This window comes from Scyliorhinus torazame, chromosome 17 (genome assembly GCF_047496885.1).
Source record: "Scyliorhinus torazame isolate Kashiwa2021f chromosome 17, sScyTor2.1, whole genome shotgun sequence".
In the NCBI taxonomy this organism is placed as follows: Eukaryota; Metazoa; Chordata; class Chondrichthyes; order Carcharhiniformes; family Scyliorhinidae; genus Scyliorhinus; species Scyliorhinus torazame.
In genome coordinates this window covers 76,127,789-76,148,921 of record NC_092723.1, presented here as the reverse complement: position 1 = coordinate 76,148,921, position 21,133 = coordinate 76,127,789, and the positions used below count along the sequence as shown (strand labels likewise).

General features: G+C 51.7%; 1 protein-coding gene across 2 annotated transcripts in view; it reads left to right on the top strand.

Moving 5' to 3' along the window:
- The window catches only part of LOC140393955 (methyltransferase-like protein 27), a 99,496-nt gene extending 82,831 nt beyond the window's left edge, over positions 1-16,665 (top strand). For both annotated transcript variants that reach the window (XM_072480646.1, XM_072480645.1), the window contains 3 exons: positions 10,853-10,991; positions 11,131-11,223; positions 16,335-16,665. In XM_072480646.1, the coding sequence (XP_072336747.1) occupies positions 10,853-10,991; positions 11,131-11,223; positions 16,335-16,537 (435 nt within the window). In that variant the 3' untranslated portion in view covers positions 16,538-16,665. The remainder of the gene's footprint in view (positions 1-10,852; positions 10,992-11,130; positions 11,224-16,334) is intronic.
- Positions 16,666-21,133: the final 4,468 nt, after the last annotated feature.

Genomic DNA, 21,133 nt, shown 5'->3' with positions numbered 1-21,133 from the left:
GAAGTGTGTGTATGCATGCGTAACTAACAGGGCTATAAGGTAAAACTGATAGATTTTTGTTGCCTCAAAACTGTCGGAAGTTTGTATATCGGAAAGTAGCGAAAGCCGTACCCGTATTTACAGCACCGCCTTAGCTCCCCTGTTCCAAATTTAAAAGAAGCATTCGGATGGGAAAGGTGGCAATGCAGGCAATGCAGCGCCTCATGAACCCTGAGAAATTTGCGGTCGCAGCGACCAGAAGCAGTAGAGTGGGACAATGTCCCATTTGGGAGGAAGCGATCAGGAAATATCTCAAAGGGAAAGGATGGCCCCTTTGGAATGATTTCTGTGATAATGAGGAATCAGGTCCCGGGAGTAGAGGACATACTTGGTGGGAGAACCTGAGCGAGATCCACAAAAAGAGCTTAGAGAAAGCTCGCAAGCCGATGGCAATCGTGTCCTGCTTGGCACAATTGCGAGGCACAGAGAAGGTCGTTAGGATGCTCCGGAAAGAAGTTGAAGGCATACATTGAATGAGTAAGGTCGATGTAAGTGAGGTAGAAAAGGAGAATTTAGATTTGAGAAGGAAATTGGCAGCAAAAGATGGAGAGGTGGATGACGCCAAAAGGGCTCACCAGTCTTGTCTGGCGCACCTAAGCAGCTTCCAGTCTCAATACGAAAAGGCTATCAGGACACGCAACGTGCAGTCCTGGTACGAGAAGAAACGGAAAAACAGGTAGAGGCATTACAAAAACAGTGTAGTGATCTCAAGGCAGCATTAAGAGCACTCCATGCTGCCACCACAGAACAAAGACAAAGCACATTAGACCACGCAAAGTGCCGGAAGCAGATTGCAGAGCTGCAATCACTGCTTTCTGTTCAAAAAGATTTTCAGGAAACCTTTGGGGAAAGATTAGATCAGGAAGACGGCCCTGATTGGGAAGAATTGAACGAAACAGCGCAGAGATATGTTCAGGGAACATGTGCGCAGGGAAAGCCACAAAAGAGAAAAGCGCCCCAACCCCCAACACAGCAGATAGTCCACACTCCAATGAACCCAGTAACCACCCACCGCACAGCCACATCGGACGATGAGGAATGTCTATATTCCACCCCCTTAACAGTGACCCAATTACGGGACGCGTGCAGTAAGATCACACCATTCCTCCCCACCTCAGACCCCCACCATTTCTTTGCCACAGTTAAACATCAGGCGACCATGTACGGCCTGGATGAGAGAGAGCAGGTAAAGCTCACAGTTTTAAGTTTAGACCCGTCAGTAGCAGCAGCCCTTCCCGACCCACATAATGTAGGAGGAGGCACCCTTGCAGAAATGCATACCGCGATCCTGGATGCGATCGGGTATAACTGAGGTGACCCCGTAGATGGCCTCAACAAATGTCGGCAAAAGAAATCCGAGCACCCCACAGAGTTCGCTGGACGCCTGTGGATTCACTTTGCAGCAGTCTTTGGAGACGTAGACCGCGCCCATTTGTCCCCAGACAACATGGCCAAATGGAACCACACTCTTATCTCCCATGCCACAGAAACAGGACAGAAAGCCTGCGCGAGTTATGATCCCTCAGAGGAGGCCCATAACGAGAAGTGGGTAGTGAAAAGATTGTCCCGCACCTGGGAGCAATCTGTTCAAAGTAAACCCTCCGTTAAGAATACCGAGGAAAAGCAGGCCGGCGCAGATATGCAGGCAGTAAAGACAACACACCACGACCCCGCATGGGTGAATGAGGGAAAGAACAGCCCCCCACCCAAGTCACAGGAGTGTTACAACTGCGGACAGTTGGGACACTTCGCAAGAGAGTGCAGTGCCCCTAAAAAGCCACAGAGAGCCCAGCAGACGGGCACTCTGAGTAAGAAAAAGACAGAGCCCATTCATAGCGTTAGCCCCCGTTCGGATCAGATGGACTTGATCAGAACGGACTGACGGTGTATGGGCTCCCCCAGTTGGGTCTGCGACACCCTTTGGGATAGGTCCGGATGACCGGTAGTTGCAGCAGAAATTCGGGGACAGCCCATCGAATTTCTCTGGGACACAGGAGGGTCCCGCACCACAATAAATTCCTCCACCCTGTTTCAAAAAGACACATGGCCCAGTACAGCCACTATCACCCTCAGCGGCTTTACAGGCCACTCACAGCAGGGACACATCACAGCCCCTGTACCCATTCAAATCGGCAACATCACCACCAAGCACCCCGTAGTTTTAGTTGACCTGCCCCACACAGCAAAACACATTCTGGGAATTGATTTCATGAATTCCCATCACCTTTCATTCGATCCAGTCAACCAGTGTGTCTGGAAGGTGGCAAAATCCGCAAGAGCCCCCGCTCTTGAGCAACGCTCAACCCAGGAGAGTACATGAACCAAATTAGCGCAGTAGGCGCATTTTGGTTCAACCCGACCACGCTTAGTTCGGACAAGCAAGTTAGGGCAGTTCTGCAAAAGAATAGGGCAGCATTCGCGACCCACAAGCACGACTGTGGACGGATGACTGGCTCCGTACAAGTAACAGGACCTGACCCTAGACCCCAGAAACAGTACGGATTTCCCCAAGAGGCAGAGGGAGAAATCTCCAAGGTAATAGAAAGCTTATGAGAGCAGGGCATACTTAGATCAGTAGCCTCCACTAATAATGCCCCGATTTGGCCAGTGAGAAAGCCCGATGGATCATGGCGACTGACCATCGATTACCGGGAACTCAACAAAATCACCCCCGCAGCAGCCCCCACAGTAGCCACAAGTCCCGAGACCATGCTCAAGCAGGGACTCAATTCCCGATTCTTTACGGTTTTGGACGTCAGTAATGGATTTTGGTCCATTCCATTGGCAAAGGCGTGCCAGTACAAATTTGTCTTCACCTTTAAAGCACAGCAGTACACGTGGACATGCCTGCCACAAGGATTCCACAACTCCCCCTCCATTTTCCACCGACAGCTGGCAAATGATTTAGCCAAATTCTCTCACCCCGAATGTCTGGTACAGTACGTAGACGACCTACTACTGCAGACAGACACCAAGGAAGAGCACATTGAGCTTCTGTCCGAACTCCTGGAACTATTACACTCAATCGGTTATAAAGTCAACCCCAAAAATGTCCAGATTTTGGAACAAAAGGTGATATATTTGGGAACAATTATCACACATGGTAAACGCGAGATCAAGCATAAAAGGATTGACTCGATTGGTAAATTGCCCCTTCCCCAGAACGTTTCAGCCCTCCGGTCGTTTTTAGGACTGGTTGGCTACTGCCAAAACCACATTGACGGTTTCGCCAGCAAGGCAGCGCCCCTCTCAGGCCTCCTAAAGAAAGGAGCCCCCTTGGAATGGCTTCCGCAGCATACAGACTGTGGACTCTTTAAAACAGGCACTCATAGCAGTCCCCGCACTACAGGTTCCAGACCCGCTTTCCCCTTACACCATAGAGGTAGCGACCACAGACCGCACCCTCTCAGTCGTGCTCCTCCAGGAACGGCACGACCCGTAGTTTATGCCTCCAGAAATTTGGATGCTGTGGAGCAGGGATTCTCAGCCTGTGAGAGGCACCTGCTCGCAGTATTTTGGGCAGTCCAGTATTTTTCATACATTACCGGACTGAACCCCATCACAATTCTCACCGAACACACCCCCACCCAACTTTTACTGGACGGGCGACTCAAGGACGGTACCGTCAGTCAAGTAAGAGCAGCTAGGTGGACCCTTCTCTTGCAAGGACGGGACATCACTGTAAAAAGGACAAAGACACACACCTATTTAGCCGACAACTTACAGTACCCCGGAACCCCCCATGAATGTGAGATTATCTCTCCACACCACAATACAGGCCCCTTTATCGCTAAAACACCCCCCAGAAGGATAGATAGTTCAACCCAGAGCCCCCCACCCACGGACACGTGTGAGCCCATAAAGACCTATGTGGATGGATCTTCCACAGTCTTGGTTGGGAAGCGCATAAAATATTTCCTTGAGGAAATATCATTGAAACTACCCGGACACTTAGGCGCGCAGGCAGCAGAGCTCACGGCCATCATGTATATAGTTGAGCATCCAGATTCCTTCCCCAGCCCAGCAGACATATACTCGGACAGCCTCTATGTCTGCAACAGCCTCACGGAATTTCTGCCCCTGTTAAAGCAAGAGGATTTGTTTCCGCAGACGGAAAACCCCTCCCCTCAGCACCATTGCTCCGTCATATTTTAGAAAGAGCCCAGAACAGGACTTATGGGATAATCAAAGTCCGCAGTCACCATCGTTCCTCCCCCCCTGGAAATGTGAAAGCCGACGCACGGGCCAAAGCAGGTTCCAGACACGGATACCTTTGGACACCCCCCGAAAGCGCACCAGTGAGTGCAGTTCAGGTCTCACAGACATGGATCGAGGATCTAGTGGAGGCCCAGAAGCAGGACAGCAATCTCAGGGAGATTGTAAAAGGAAAATATCCAGCTCCCTATGAGAGGTTTAGAAATGCACTGACCACACATGACGGTGTGGTGTTAAAAGACACCCTTTATGTGGTTCCTGAACAGGACAGGAATCAATTGATTTGCTTGTTCTATGACGGTCATGGACATCAGGGAATCAAACCCACTACAGCCCATCTCAAGCAGCTTTGTTGGTGGCCGAATTTAAACGAGGATGTAAATCACTACATCGAGAATTGTCTTATCTGTGCCCAGAATAACCCGGACAGATATGCCAAAAAGGCTCAACTCAGCCACACCTGACCCGTTAATGGCCCCTGGACTAACCTCCAGATCGATTTTATAGGACCATTGCCCCCTTGCAGGAATGGTTATAAATATGTACTCGTGGTGATAGACACGTTTACAAAATGGGTTGAAGCATTCCCAGCCCGAACAAACGCTGCAAAAACCACAGCCAAGGTTTTGACCCACCACATCTTTACAAGGTGGGGACTCCCCCGCAGCATTGAATCCGACCAAGGCTCCCATTTTGCGGGACGTGTCATGCAGAACGTCCTCACGATATTTGGCATCACCCAAAAATTCCACATAGCATACCACCCACAGTCGAGTGGTATCGTGGAGCGCATGAATCGGACCCTAAAATCCACCCTCAGAAAAATGGTCCAGCAGAACAACACCACTTGGGACTCAGTCCTCCCCTTTGCGCTGATGTTTTTACGTAATACAATTTTGACTTCCACAGGTTACACCCCACACACCCTCATGACCGGACGCCCCATGAAAGGCACAGAATATTTGTTAGGTTTAGACTTGACCAGCCCCGAAGTGACGGCCCTCACACACGAGAAAGCCGTGGAGCAATTAGTTGAAAATGTTAAAACGGCTCAGCTAGCAGCCGCAGTAAAATTGGGCACAAGGAAGAAACAGAGCAAGGCTTGTTTCGACAAGACAGTGCATGCGACTGAGTACAGTACCGGACAGCAAATGATGCTCTCTGTATATAACCCCAGCACATTCCTGTCACCAAAATACGCAGGTCCGTATTCCATTGCGGATAAAGTCAGCCCTTCCCTTTATAAAATAAAGTACCCCAATGGTAAGACTGCGTGGTTTCATATAAACCAGCTGAAGGCATATGGAACACAGTCGAACCACGCACACCACTTCATGCTCGACGTAGCACACCACACCCCGCCCACAGCCAACATAACCCTACCATCCCCCACCACGACCAGTCCAGCCACGGACTCGACCTCGACTCCACCCCCAAAATATACACTCCGCCTCGGAACGCCCACAGACTGCAGCAGCAGAGACAGCGACTGTGACTCGGACGATAGCCACAGCACGCTGCCCTACTATCCCCATGCAACAGGACCCACACCCAGCAATGCCGACTACGATCCAAGTGATCCCTTCATGATCACTTTCCTAAATAAACCCCACCACCGACCACCGAACTACACTGACGACCCCGATTCCGTCCCCACACAACTAGACACCAACTATTGGCACCGAGATAACTCGTTTCGACTCGGCCGCAACGACAAGAGCGACCCCACCTCACACCATGCAGCCCTTTCAGCCCTCATGCGCTCAAGAGTTTGGCACCCGGGAGAAGAGGACAACCTTGGGTCTGACTCCCAAACCGAGAACCCCTTTGTGACCCTGTTCGCAACCGAGAACTGAGGTGTCCAGATGATGTTTTAAAAGGAACCGCTTGGGAGAAGTGTTGTCCTTTCTGATGGAACCTGCAGAATGTTTTATGTTGTGTGTACGTTTGTTAAATGTTGTATGTCTGACAGGAGAATTTTTTCTCACTGCCCCACGCCTATTCGGCCGAAACCTCTGAGGACTTGCCTACAGAGACTCACCATTGCCAGACACCAGTTTGGCTGAAACCTCTGAGAGCTTGTCTGCAGAAACTGGTTACGGAACCAGACGCCCATTCATAACTGCCCTTCTGGTTCGAAGGATAGAACCACTACGGCAGCCCCACCACGATGACTACATTTTCTGCCCGTTCTTGTCGGTTGCTCAGGCAGTGGAGAAACGGCTTGGGACCCGCCCTGCCTGGGAGCCCCCCTCTGGTCAACTACGCTCGGGTAGGAGAGACACAGCATTGGTAGCCGTCCTACCCGGGGACTCCATCCAAATCGTACCCGTCGCAGCCCATACGCACCTTATTTTGGCACTTTCAGTTCAAAAAGTTTTGTTTTGTTTTAGGTAACCTTTAGGTTGCCAACCACATGCTATTTACATCCTGCAACATTTGGATGGTAAATCAGCACTGGTTCATTATTGGGAAGTGTGTTTTATCCTAAAATTTGATTTTTGAAAATAAAAAAATGAGGGAGTCACACATAGTGACCAATTATAAAGGGAATAATTGGCACCAAAGGACAGACACACTATCGTACAAGATAGTAAACAAAGATAGTTACAGACACTATGCTTGTTTCCACAGAACTCCAGAAGCTCCAGGACCGGAGAAGACAAAGAAAAGAAAAGGAAAGAGAAGAGTCATGAGGACTTCCTCCACATGGATCAGCATCATACTAATGGACATTTGGTTGCGAGTGAACGCGAACCCCATGACTTCAAGCCCCCCCCAGCCGTTAATGTTTCACTTCCCCGCAGTACCCAGAGCCCAGTCACCAGCGACACCACATCATCTTGGTGTGCCAGGTTTATAACCTGGTACTCTCTGTCATATGTAATCGAAACTTTACTAGCATTAGCGATACTCTGCTGCATTGTGCAGACTATGCGTCTACGGAAATGGAGAAGGAGAGCCTACCGTGCTCGAACCCCGGTATATAGGATCAGATCCCCTATGTTCAGATACGACCAGATCCCCGACCCCCACGATCGATAATAAAGAGCATTCACTTGCGTTTATTGTAAATAAAGAAATGTAAAGAACTTTTCATGAGCAAATTGTATGATCTAGAGCTTGACTGCCAAGCCAGGAAAGACTGTGTATGAATTGCTATGATTTTGTTGTATGATTGAGGAAGGTAGGATAATGAACTGTTTAAGTGAGTGTAGTGTATTAAGAATAGTTAGAGGTTCCCAGTTTATTGTTTTGTAATGCATGTCCCTGTTTGACATAGTGCGCCTAGAATTGTTAGACTAGGGGCTTTTCACAGTAACTTCATTTGAAGCCTACTTGTGACAATAAGCGATTTTCATTTAATTTCATATCCCAACCAACAGCCCACAAGTGCATCCGTGAAGTCACGGATTTCCTGTTTGCCCGGGCAGCCAACTATATAAACTTTGACCTGGACCAAGCCCAACAAGATGCACGGGCAGCAGGATTCGCGGCCCTCGCCAGGATGCCCCAGCCCAGGGGTAATGGGTTGGCACGCATGTCACCTTCCACACACTGGGTGGTCTGGGAGCACCCTTCATCAACAGGAAGGGGTTCCACTCCCTGAATGTTCAACTTGCGTGCAACAACCACCTGAAGATCATGCATGTGTGTGCATGCCTCCGAGGAAGTGTGTATGACAGCTACATCCTGGGGCAGTCGGAGATCCCTGGCGTCTTCGAGGAGTACCCCAAGGTGACCGGTTGGTTCTTGGGGGATAAAGGGTACCCGCCTGGTTAATGACTCCAGTACGGAGGCCGGTGACTGAAGCGGCGACCCGATATAACGAGGTCCATGTGGCCTGCGGGCTGTGATTGAGCGGTGCATCGGACTGCTCAGGATGCAGTTCCGATGCCTCGACTGTTCAAGTGGTGCAGTGCAGTACACCCCGGAGAGCCCCCACTTTGTGGTCCTCTGCTCTGCTCTCCTCAAACTGGCACAGCAGCGGGGCGATGTGCTGGAGGTGGAGGAGGAGGAACGTGCAGCAACGAGGAGGAGGAGATGGACCAGTGGGACGATCTGGAGGATGGAGGACAGGTGGTGGTAAGGGTCCGGCATTCCCGGAGGGCCAGGGAGTTCCTCATCCTCACCCACTTCACATTGGCTATTACTTTGTCTGTCATCGCTCCACCTCCCCCCTTTCCACCCCCCCCCCCCCCCCCCCAGCCATACACCCCCCCCCCCACCCTTGCTCTCTCCACACCTCAGGCTACCCCCTCCCTTCACCCCGCCCCGACCATCCCCCACCCACCCAGCTGACCCCAAGACATGGCGTTGTCAGGGCAGGTGGACTGGTGACCGCTGTCTTCATCCTGTGGGGAGGCTCTGGTTCGGCCTCCAGCGTTCCCTCCTCCCAATCGGTGCCCGCAGGGCCCTGGGGGCATCCCCCCAGGCTGGAGGGGCAGTTGGATTGAGCTCCGGATGCCCCGGCGCCATCTGGTGCTTCCCCAATATCTGCACAATGGTGTTGATTCCCTCAGTGATGCCCCTCTGTGAGCGGGCTATGCTCTGCAGTGTGTCGCCAATGTCCACCTGCACTTGGTCCTCAGCGACCGGGACATGCCCTGGACCATTTCAGCGGTGCACACCTGAGGCTGGGACATGCTCCGCAGTGCCTCTGCAATGCACACCTGAGACTGCTCCACAGCACCTCGGAAAGGTCCACCTGTGTCAGGGACAGGCTCCTCAGTGACTCGGACATGCTGTCGAGATGCTCAGCCATGGCTGTCACTGACTGAGCCATGCCTTGGACACCACCACTCATGCTACTGGCATCATGCTCCAGGCTTTCCACTGTGGCCACCACCCCAGCAGTGTCGGCCTGAGTGCCTGTACCCTTTGGGACAGTTCCAATTGGCTATGGACCGCGTCACTAACATCCCTCTCTGAATCTCACGGCCAGACCTTTTCGACTGCATCAGCTGAATGGACATGTGGTCAGTGGGAGGGAAGTATCATCCTATTGGCATGAAGGTTAGGTCATCTGGGTGGGAACAGATGGATACTCACCTCTGTGGCGCAGGCAAATCGCGACATCAGGAACCGATCTGTCCTCGGCCACCCCGCGACCTCCAGGATCCATTCCTCGTAGGGGGTGAGGACCTGAGGTCCGGCACACGCCTGGGCCTTTTCCCATCTGTTGTGGGCTAAAGTCTCAAGCGGGGACACAGAGGGCATTGTGAGCCGCAAGCTTCAGGCATCAGGGAGCGGGGTGGAGGCGAGGGTGCTGGCATGGTGAGCGACAGGTCGGTGCACCACTGCTGGACACGGGAGGCTGTGTTGGTGGGTGCCAGGCACATCACGGTATTATGCCAGGAGGAAATGAAAAATGAAATGAAAATCGCTTATTGTCACAAGTAGGCTGCAATGAAGTTACTGTGAAAAGCCCCTAGTCGCCACATTCCGGCGCCTGTTCGGGGAGGCTGTTACGGGAATTGAACCCGCACTGCTGGCCTGCTTTGGGAGCCAGCTATTTAGCCCTGTGCTAAACCAGCCCCTCCAGGGAGGGGGGGGGAACGCGGTGCCAACGCAGGGTCATCGTGGCGGACCGATGCCAGAGGGACGATGCCAACTCACCTGTGCAGCCTGGTGGAGGTCACTGAACTTCTTGCGGCACTGGGTGGCGGGCCTCCTGGTGACACTCCCCGAGCTGACGCCTGTTTTCACTGCCTGCCAGGAGGCACTGGCTGACCTGTGGCTGTCCCTCTGACCACCTCGAGGAACTGGGTATCCCGCCTGGACTCCACCGCGTCCATCAGTCTGGCCAGGTCGACATCGCCGAATCATGGAGCTGATCTCCTCGGTGATATGTCTGCATGTTGTCTGTGGTTTGGTCTGCAGGATCGGTTTAAGTGCTGCTCCCCCTCTTTAGCAGGCAGCTGCCATGCACGGTCCCGGTGAATCAGCCAGGGAGACAGTCATTTGCTGCGTGAAGCCAGTAGGGCATCATTAATTGCCCCAATCAGCTTCAGATGCCAGTGACAGCCTCGCCAAGATGGCCATCAGGAAACACCTGGTGATTCCTCCTCCCTACCACACCTTTAGATCGCACCTTTTATTTTTCTCACCATGTGGAATTTACAGTGCAGGAAGCCATTCGGCCCATCGGGTCTGACCGGCCCTTGGAAAGAGCACCCCACGTAAGCCCTCACCTCCACCCTTTCCTCGTAACCCAGTAGCCCCACCTAACCTTTGTTTTTTGGACACAAAGGCCAATTTAGCATGGCCAATCCACCTAAACTGCACATCTTTGGAATGTGGGAGGAAACCGGAGCACCCGGAGGAAACCCACACAGACAGTCACCCAAGCCGGGAATCGCACCTGGGACCCTGGAGCTGTGAAGCGACAGTGCTAACCACTATGCTACCGTATCACCCAATTTGCAATAGGTTCAAGTGTTCAAGTCCTGACCTGCTGATCATATCGTGAAGCTGTGTAGATTCTGGCACTGTTACACTTCATGTAGAGCTTGATAAAATCCACAGGAGACAATTATAATCGACAATCAGAGGCTTGTTGGATAAAACCTAATGTGAAAAAGTCTGCTTTCTTTAGTTGCAGAAACTGGGATTTAAGAACTTTCATGGAATCGATGGCAGTGAGCAAATGTTGAAGATAGCGGAATCCAAAGGCCTGTATCAGAGTTTGACACGTTGGATTCTAACGTCAGATGAACCACTGCCAATAGAACCAGGTAACCAACAGAATCTACCTCAACTAATTTAGACCTGCAGACCCCAGGGAACAGGCCTGTTTATTCTTAATTTGTGAAATGAGTTAACAGTTTTCCTGCAGTCTAACAAACCTCTTTTTTGTTGTTTGAATTGTTGAAGGTTCCTATGATTTAGTTACTATTGTTGGTGGATTGGCTCAACAACACCTTCCCTGGGACATCCTTCCAGAAATGCTGAGAGTCACCAAACCAGGTGAGTAGAAAGGTCCATTCCTGTCAGAGCACTCGGCCCATCAGCACAGCACCCACAGGAAGTACCGACTAAACAAGATGACTGCTGTCATGATATTTAGATCAGCATATCATGGGGCAATCATACACACACTGATGGACATGCAGTAGGACCAACCAACACACACACAACATCGCAGCCAATCACCAGTGAGAGCACACGTACTATAAAAACAGGGGACACTGCAGTTCCTGCTGATTCCAGCAGCAGCCAGCTCAGAGCACCGAGCTCAGAGCCTGCCACTCAGACATTCACCATGTGCTGAGTGCTTCACCCAGATAGTGATAGGACAAGGTCCACAGATTAGCTGGTAATGCACGTACCCAAGTTAACAGTGTGCTGTTACAGTTGAGTAGTTAATAAAACTGAGTTACACCATCTCCAGCCGTGTTGGATCGTTTGTACATCAGAATACCAACACGACATGATACCAGAAGTGGACGCAAACCAGCACATGTGAAACCTACCTGCAACGTATCAGCAATCCGCCGTCCTGCACCATGGAGAACATCAACCCGCCGCCGCTCCGAATCGCTGGCAATCTCGGGGTCAATTGGAAACTGTTCAAGCAGCGCTTCCAACTCTTCCTCGAGGCCACAGACAGGGAGAATGCATCGGACACCAGGAAGATTGCCCTTCTTCTCTCCAAGGCGGGGCAACACGCCATCCACATCTTTAACTCCCTTACATTTGCGGACGGCGAGAACAAAACCAAATACAAGACGGTGCTCCTGAAGTTCGGCGAACATTTCAGCGTTGAAGTAAACGAGAGCTTCGAGAGGTACTTGTTCCAGCAGCGCTTGCAGGGTAAGGACGAACCTTTCCAGTCTTACTTAACACACCTCCGCATCCTCTGCAATCCTGTGGCTATGGGACCACCCTCGGAGTCATGTCGGACACCCTGCGCCAGCAGCTCCTTCGGGTCAAGCAACTCACCCTGGCGACTGCCGTCGAGACCTGCGTCCTGCATGAGAGCGCCACCAGCCGGCACTCGTACATCCAGTCGGCCGAAGCGGCGCGACACGGGCCACGCGGGGCGGGGCGGGTCCAGACGATCGAGTGCCTCCCGGGCTGCGGCCTGGAGGAGGCCGGCCATTTCGCGCGCTTTCCGAGGCCTCCCGCGCTTGTGCGCGCCAGGGGAAGGGACCCTGACGCAGAGGAATGCGGCACTACGCAAGACCGCACCGTGCATGCGCGGTGGCGCAACGAAAGCACTGACGTCACGACGTGCGGCAACTGTGGCTCCGCCCATTTAAAGCGGCAATGTCTTGCCAAAGCGCGACAATGCCTACGCTGTGGCAGGCTTGGCCACTATGCTGCCTGCTGTCGAGCACCTCAGCCTGCCAACTCGTACCCGTTTAACCAGCCTCGCAGAAACGTTCGGGCAATTCAACCCACGTTCACTAAGTCCAATCCCGACATCACACAGACCAGTGACACTGAGGACAGGGAGCCCCTCCGCGTTGCTGTCATCAACAAGAACAAGCTGTCCCCGAGTCGAAAGCACCAGCCGCTGTCAGTGCACAGCATTGATCCGGACGATGAGTGGTGTGCCACCCTGACGGTCAACCGATCCTAGAACAGATTTCGTCTGGACACTGGTGCCTCCGCCAATCTCCTCGCATGGTCAGCATTCCAGACCCTGAAGGTTAAACTATCTATTCTGCCATCCAACTGTCAACTCGTTGACTATAATGGCAACGTCATCCCCGCCACGGGGCCGTGCCAGCTCGAAGTGACACACAACTCACGTAAAGCCATACTACCATTCAAAATCGTGGGCTCCTCAAAGGACGCTCTGCTAGGTGCACATGCGTGCAAAATCCTCCACCTCGTTTGGCGTGTACACTCTCTCTCTCCAGAAAGCACGTCCGATTTCCCAGATGTAGACTTTAGGGCGCAGCTCAACTCAATCTTCACGCACAACCAGGATGTTTTCGAGGGCATGGGCACACTGCCCTACACGTACAAAATCCGGCTTAAACAGGATGCCACCCCGGTAGTTCACGCACCTCGCAGGGTCCCAGCACCCCTCAAAGACCGCCTCAAGCAGCAGCTGCAGGACCTTCAGGACCAAGGAGTGCTTTCCCGGGTAACGGAGTCAACTCCATGGGTCAGCTCCATGGTGTGCGTCAAGAAGCCTTCCAGCGAGATCCGGATCTGTATCGACCCGAAAGACTTAAATCTCAACATAATGAGGGAACACTACCCCATACCCAAACGTGAGGAGATCATGTGCGAGATGGCTCGGGCAAAAATATTCATCAAGCTTGATGCCTCAAAGGGCTTCTGGCAGATTCAATTGGATCAGTCCAGCAGGAAGCTGTGCACTTTCAACACTCCATTTGGCAGATACTGCTACAATAGGATGCCATTTGGAATCATATCGGCCTCTGAAGTGTTCCATCGCATCATGGAACAGATGATGGAGGGCATCGAAGGGGTGCGCGTCTATGTGAACGATATCATTATTTGGTCCACCAGACCGCAGGAGCACATCAGTCGCCTCCAGCGCGTCTTTAAACGGATACGGGACCAGGGTCTGCGTCTTAACCGAGCCAAATGCTCTTTTGGACAAACTGAGCTGAAGTTCCTGGCGGACCACATCTCCCGGTTGGGCGTGCGGCCGGATGCCGACAAGGTGGCAGCCATCACGGCCATGCAGAAGCCCACAGACAAGAAGGCAGTGCTGCGCTTTCTCGGAATGGTCAACTTCCTGGGGAAGTTCATCCCTAACCTTGCTTCCCACACTACAGCTCTCCAGCACCTTGTCAGGAAGACAACTGAATTCCAGTGGCTTCCCACCCACCAGCGTGAATGGGAGGAGCTCAAGGTCAAGCTCACCACCGCCCCGGTACTGGCGTTTTTCGATCCTGCAAGGGAGACGGAAATCTCGACTGACGCCAGCCATTCCGGCATTGGGGCGGTCCTCCTGCAACGGGATGACGCCTCATCATGGGGCCCCAGTCGCCCATGCATCACAGGCCATGACCCCCACAGAGCAGTGCTATGCGCAGATTGACAAGGAGTGCCTAGGCCTGTTGACTGGCGTTGACAAGTTGCACGACTATGTGTATGGCCTTCCCCAGTTCACTGTGGAGACTGACCATCGCCCGTTGGTTGGCATCATTCAAAAGGACCTTAATGACATGACCCTTCACCTCCAACGCATTCTGCTCAAACTCCGGAGGTACGACTTTCAACTTGTCTACACCCTGGGTAAGGACCTCATCATAGCAGACGCTCTGTCCAGGGCAGTCAACACGTAGTCCGACCCTGAGGGGTTCGTTTGCCAAGTCGACGCACATGTAGCCTTCACTTCTGCCAATCTGCCGGCCACTGATGCATGCCTGGCCCACATTCGATGTGAGACTGTGGCCGACCCCCTTCTGCAGCGTGTGATGAGCCACATGACAGACGGGTGACTCAAGGGACAATGCCCACAGTTTTACAACGTTCGGGACGACTTGGGAATCGTTGATGGTGTCCTCCTGAAGTTGGACCGCATCGTGATCCCACACAGCATGCACCGGCTTGTCCTGAGGGTGCGACCCATAAGCAGCTGGGCTGGCGATAGGCCCGTGGACAGTGGGGCCGAGCGATAGGCCAGCAAGGCGAGGCAGAAGTCAGATCCTGCATCAGCAGCCTTGCAGAGGAGCCTTTTAACAATGTGGAGGCCCTTTTCTGCTTTGTCATTCGACTGAGGATGCAGAGGACTGCAGCAACAGTGTGAGCAACAAAAGGCAACACATGATGCTTGGGCGACTGATCTTCCTGCCCTGGCGCCTGGAGATAATGTCCGCATACACCTTCCGGAGGGCGGCTGGTCGGCAACCGCTGAGGTTCCCCGACAGATAGCTCCCCGCTCGTTCCTGGTTCGTCTGCCTGATGGCTCTCTTCGCCGCCGCAATCGGCGTGCCCTTCGTCTGGTTCCACGTTCGCTACGTGATCCTGCACCGGTGCCACACCCTCCTGTTGTCCCTGCAATGGACTTTGTTGACCTTCTGGACACCCTGCATCCTCCTCACTCAACCGTGGCCCGGCCCGTTCCTCAGCCAGTGGATCCTGACCCACCCTTGAGGCGGTCAACCCGAATTCGGCGCCCACCTGAGAGACTTAATTTATGAACCTTTTCATATTGGACTCACTGACTTGTTCTGACACACTGTATCAGACTTTTTGCCATACTGTTTAAGATTTTGACTTTTTGCCATACTGTTTAAGATTTTGTTATTGTTTGTTAATAACATTGGTTTTGTTCTTGGTGTAACATAGTTAGCTTCTGCACCTGGCACCTTCCTGTGTATATAGTATAGCCACATGTACATATTGTTGTAAATATAGCACACACATGATTAGATGCACTCACTACACTTTTTTATTTATTATCATGTAGGCACATATTCTTTGCGAAAAGGGGGGATGTCATGATATTTAGATCAGCATATCATGGTGCAGTCGCACACGCACTGATGGACATGCAGTAGGACCAACCAACACACACACATCGCAGCCAATCACCAGTGAGAGCACACGCACTATAAAAACAGGGGACACTACAGTTCCTGCTCATTCCAGCAGCAGCCAGCTCAGAGCACCGAGCTCAGAGCCTGCCACTCAGACATTCACCATGTGCTGAGTGCCTCACCCAGATAGTGATAGGACAGGGTCCACAGATTAGCTGGTAACGCACGTACCCAAGTTAGCAGTGTGCTGTTACAGTTGAGTAGTTAATAAACTTGAGTTACACCATCTCCAGCCGTGTTGGATCATTTGTACATCAGAACACCCAACACAACAACTGCCACAGGGTAACAACAGGGGGCAGATAACATTCTCGAAAGGTGACTCTTCAAACAGAAACAGAAATAGGAGGTGAAGGATGTGAGTTTTACAATCAAACTGTTCATTTCCTTCAAAATGTGGGACAAATTTTCAAACAGGTACTCGCTGTTGGAATATCCTGAGACTCCTTTACTGCCAGCAGGTTGCAGTCGAACTGTGATCTTGAGGAAATGTTTGTCTTACCAGTGTTTATTACACATTGACCTGTCGGTGCATTTCTCTTACAGGTGGCTTTATCTGTTTCACGCTGAGAGCTGAGGAGTCAGATCACAGAAGGAAATTACGTGCTTCAATCCAGGAGTTGGTGAACACGGGGCTTTGGGAGAAGGTTGTGGAGCGATATGTGGAGAATTGGCAGAAGGATATGCTGGAGACAGGGTTGTCAGAAGAGTACGCTGATGGGGTAGTGGCTGTCTACAAGAAGAAATAATGACACTGTCACCAATCCCTGAATAATCTGGGAGCTTCACATTGGAAAATTGTCAATTAAATGAGTTCAATGTGAAAATAAATTAGTGAAAAGTCACCTGGTGCAAATAAACCAGAGAATGATCTTTCCTTTCCTTGTCTCTTTGTTCTTCGTTTGTATGAAATGTGTTGCTGATATTACACGGTTTGTGCAGAGAAAGAGACGTATTCATAAAAATGGGGAGAGAAATGATTACAAATGTTCGATGGACATTTGCACTGATGGAATACCTGCCACCATTTTGCTCCAGGCAAGGATCCAGGATCCACACATGTAACTGGCATAAAGCTTTTTGTCCATGGAAATAGGAGACTTTTCGTCAATTTAAGGCCCAATATGTAACACTATTGTGATCGGAAATGTAAGCTGGATGAAGCCTATAAAAAACAGTGATCATTGTCGAGTCCAATGGAAGAGATGCAGGAACGCACTGTAGGATAGGAATGAACAAAGGTTTCTGACGGAATATGCAAAATAACAAAGCTACAACTCCTCTCCCCAAAAAGCCACCCTCCCTGACCTCCACCCATGTCAGGGTTTTTATACTGAGAGGCTTCCCCTTGTTAAGGGGAAACCCCGCCCCCAATAACAACGGGAGTTCATATGAGGTGAAAGTGGGGAATTATATGGAGCACAGTCCTTGGCCCCCAAGGAGATCATAACACCCATCATTGAGAAGTTTAAAATAAACTGACGTTCCCCCACCCCGACTATTCAATTTGAAGCTGTCTCTACTCCAAACCCATTTCTCCCATACCAACCTCCGAGCCAAGCATTGAACGCTCTAATCTTGCTTACTCTACACAAACTTGGTCTTGGCTCAGGTAATACCCAAGTAATGCAGCAGCACAAACAGCCTCCCTGCTCTCTCACTGGTTGGGTGTGGTGTGGCTGATATGTCTAACATTCTCATGGGCTGTGCTTAGAGAACAGCAGTACAGCATCGCTGACATACGGCAATAGTGGAACACCGTGATGGGCAGACCAAGACCTGGGAAGTGATGTGTTAGGCAGGTTGGTTCGATGTGGACTGCACTCGATGCAGGGAAGTTAGAAACAGACGTCTAACACAGGATAAGATCCAACACTGTTTTATTCAACTAGATGAACTGCTGTACATATTCAGCTGTGGGTCGACACTATACTGATCTGACTAGTGACCTTGTAGTAGCCCGACCAGACTTACTAGCTACCGCATGGTGTTTGTGCTTGCTAGTTCGTGGACTCTGACTGTCTCAGTAGCTGGGTCCCGAGAGAGCAGGAAACCTAGTGCCCTCTGGCTTTATAGTGGTAGTGTCCTGTCTGGTGATTGGCTGTGCTGTGTTGTATGTTTACTGGTCATCCTATGTGTCAATCACTGCCTGGCTGCATCGCATTCTGTACATGAGTGGATATTATGACATCTCTCCTTTTTAAAAAATTTTTTTTTGAGTTAAATAAATACTGAGGTGTATATACCTGACTATATACAAACGGTGATTGAACAAAGGTATATACATGGGAAGGTGTCGATAGTGCAGATACATGGCAAACTAAGCAATATTTACAAGAGTTAAGTTGATGGATTCAGTCACAAAACTTTACAAAAGTTAAGTCTACAGATTCAGTCTTTGTGGCGGGCGATGAATTCTTGTTGATCACCGCAGAGGTGGATCAGGAGCCGCCTGCACCTGGAGAGGTGGGATCGCTGCCATTGCGGTGGTCGCATGAGCCGGCAGGGTCGTTGGCAGATCGGTGGCCTCGTGGCAGGGTACGTCCGGAGGAAGCATGATAGCCGGCGAAGCACTGCGGTCAGGTGGTGGGCGTGGAACTGTTCGCAATGCCCATCTGTTGCGCCATAGCAGGGAGCAATGAAAGACCTTGGGGCAACTTGTTTGACAATAACAGCTGTGGCTGACCAACCGCCCTCAGGCAACTGGACGCGAACATGATCGGCTGGAGCCAGCTCAGGTAAATCCGTGGCATGAGCATCATATGTGGCCTTCTGTTGGGCCCGGGACTGCTGCACTTTTTGTAGGACCGTGAGGTGGTCAATGTCTGGAACATGGATGGCTGGAACTGTGGTCCTCAGAGTGCGATTCATGAGCATCTGCGCTGGAGACAACCCAGTGGACAGTGGGGTTGCCCTGTATGCCAGCATTGCCAGGTTGAAGTCGGACCCTGAGTCTGCAGCTTTGCACAGCAACCGCTTGACAATATGGACCCCTTTCTCGGCCTTCCCGTTTGATTGCAGGTAGTGGGGACTGGAGGTAACATGACGGAAGTTGTAGGACTGTGCAAAATCCGACCATTCCTGGCTGTAAAAGCATGGACCGTTGTCGCTCATTACCGTGAGCGGTATCCTGTGCCTGGCGAATGTTTCTTTGCAGGTTTTGATGACCGCCTTCGACGTGAGGTCGGACAGTGTCACCACTTCTGGGTAACTGGAGAAGTAGTCGACCAGGAGTACGTAGTCACGCCCCTTGGCGTGAAAAAGGTCTACACCTACTTTGGACCACGTAGAGGTCACAATCTCGTGCTGTTGCAGTGTTTCCTTAGGTTGAGCCGGTTGAAACTTCTGACAGGTGGGGCAGTAGAGGACCGTGTTGGCAATATCCTGGTTAATGCCCGGCCAGTAAACCGCCTCCTGAGCTCTGCGTCGGCATTTCTGAACTCCAAGGTGACCCTCATGGAGTTGCCCCCAGCACCATAGCCTGCATGCTTTGAGATATAACGATCCTGTCGAGTTTCAGAAGGATTCACTCCACAACCGTCAGCTCATCTTTAACATTAAAGAATTGAGGACATTGTCCCTTCTGCCAGCCATGGGTAAGATGCTGCATCACACGCTGCAGTAAAGGATCCTTGGCCGTTTCCTCACGAATTTGGACCACCCGTTCGTCAGAGGTTGGTGGCACACAATTGCACTTGCGCTTCTATGTGGCAGATGAAGTCACCTTGTTCACACGGTGTGGTGATGGACCGGGATAGAGCATCTGCAATGATCAGCTCTTTGCCTGGCGTGTAGACAAGTTCGAAGTCATAGCAGCAGATTCGAAGAAGAGTTCGCTGTAACTGAGGTGTCATGTCATTTAAATCCTTCTGGATTATGTGGACTAGAGGCCTGTGGTCCGTTTCCACCGTGAATTTTGGCAGGCCGTAAATGTAGCCATGAAACTTGACTATTCCTGTCAGGAGACTCAGACATTCCTTTTCGATCTGGGCATACCTCAGTGGGCGTCACCGCCCTGCAGGCATATGCCACTGGTACCCAGGATGAGGAGTCATCTCGCTGGAGGAGCACCGCCCCAATGCTGTCCTGGCTTGCATCAGTTGATATCTTGGTTTCCTTGGTTGGGTCGAAGAACGCTAGAACTGGGGCTGTGGTGAGATTTGCCTTCAGCTCACGCCATTCCGCTTCATGTGTGGGCAGCCACTGGAATTCCGTTGACTTCTTGACGAGATGGCGGAGGGCTGTGGTGTGGGATGACATATTGGGAATGAATTTCCCGAGAAGGTTGACCATCCCGAGGAAGCGGAGGACCGCCTTCTTGTCCTCCGGGGTTTTCATGGCGTTGATCGCCAAGACCTTATCGGCGTCTGGCCGCATACCCTGCCGCGAGATGTGGTCGCCTAGAAACTTTATATCAGATTGACCAAATGAGCACTTGGCCCTGTTGAGCTGGAGACCATGTTCATGAATTCGCTGGAAGACCTGCTTGAGGCGAGCGATGTGTTCCTGGGGCGTTGTGGACCAGCTGATCACGTCATCCACGTATACTCGTACCCCCTCGTGCCCTCCATCATCTGCTCCATGATGCGATGAAACACTTCGGAGGCAGATACGATACCGAAAGGTATGCGGTTGTAACAGTAGCGGCCGATCGGGGTGTTGAATGTGCACAGCCTGCGACTGGACGCGTCCAGCTATATTTGCCAAAAATCCCGGGAGGCGTCCAGCTTAGTGAAGAATTTGGCATGAGCCATCTCACTGGTTAACTCTTCACGCTTCGGGATCGGGTAGTGCTCCCGCATGATGTTGCGGTTTAGATCCTTGGGATCAATGTAAATGAGGAGTTCCCCTGATGGCTTCTTTACGTAGACCATGGAACTGACCCAGTCTGTTGGCTCCGTGACCTTCGAGATGATGCCCTGGTCTTGGAGGTCCTGTAATTGCTTTTTCAGATGATCCTTGAGGGGCGCCTGCACCCGGCGTGGTGCATGGATTACAGGGGTGGCGTTCGGCTTGAGCAGTATTTTGTATCGGTTCAGGAGAGTGCCCATTCCATCGAATACACTGTGGTACTGCGTGATAATGTCGTCTATGTCGGCTTGCAAATTTCCATCGGGCGAGGCCGTCGCCGGTGATGATGACATGGTGTTGGCTCGCTGAACCAGGTTCAGGAGCTTGCAGGCGCGAGCACCGAGCAGGGACGCCTGTCAGGCCCGACGATTTCAAATCGTAGCGTCGCCTTGTTGGATACCCCTAGTTGACACGAGCCACTGGCAGCTATGGCATTGCCATTGTAGTCAAGGAGCTGGCAGACCTGTGGAAGAATGCTTGGTCGGTCCCGGATG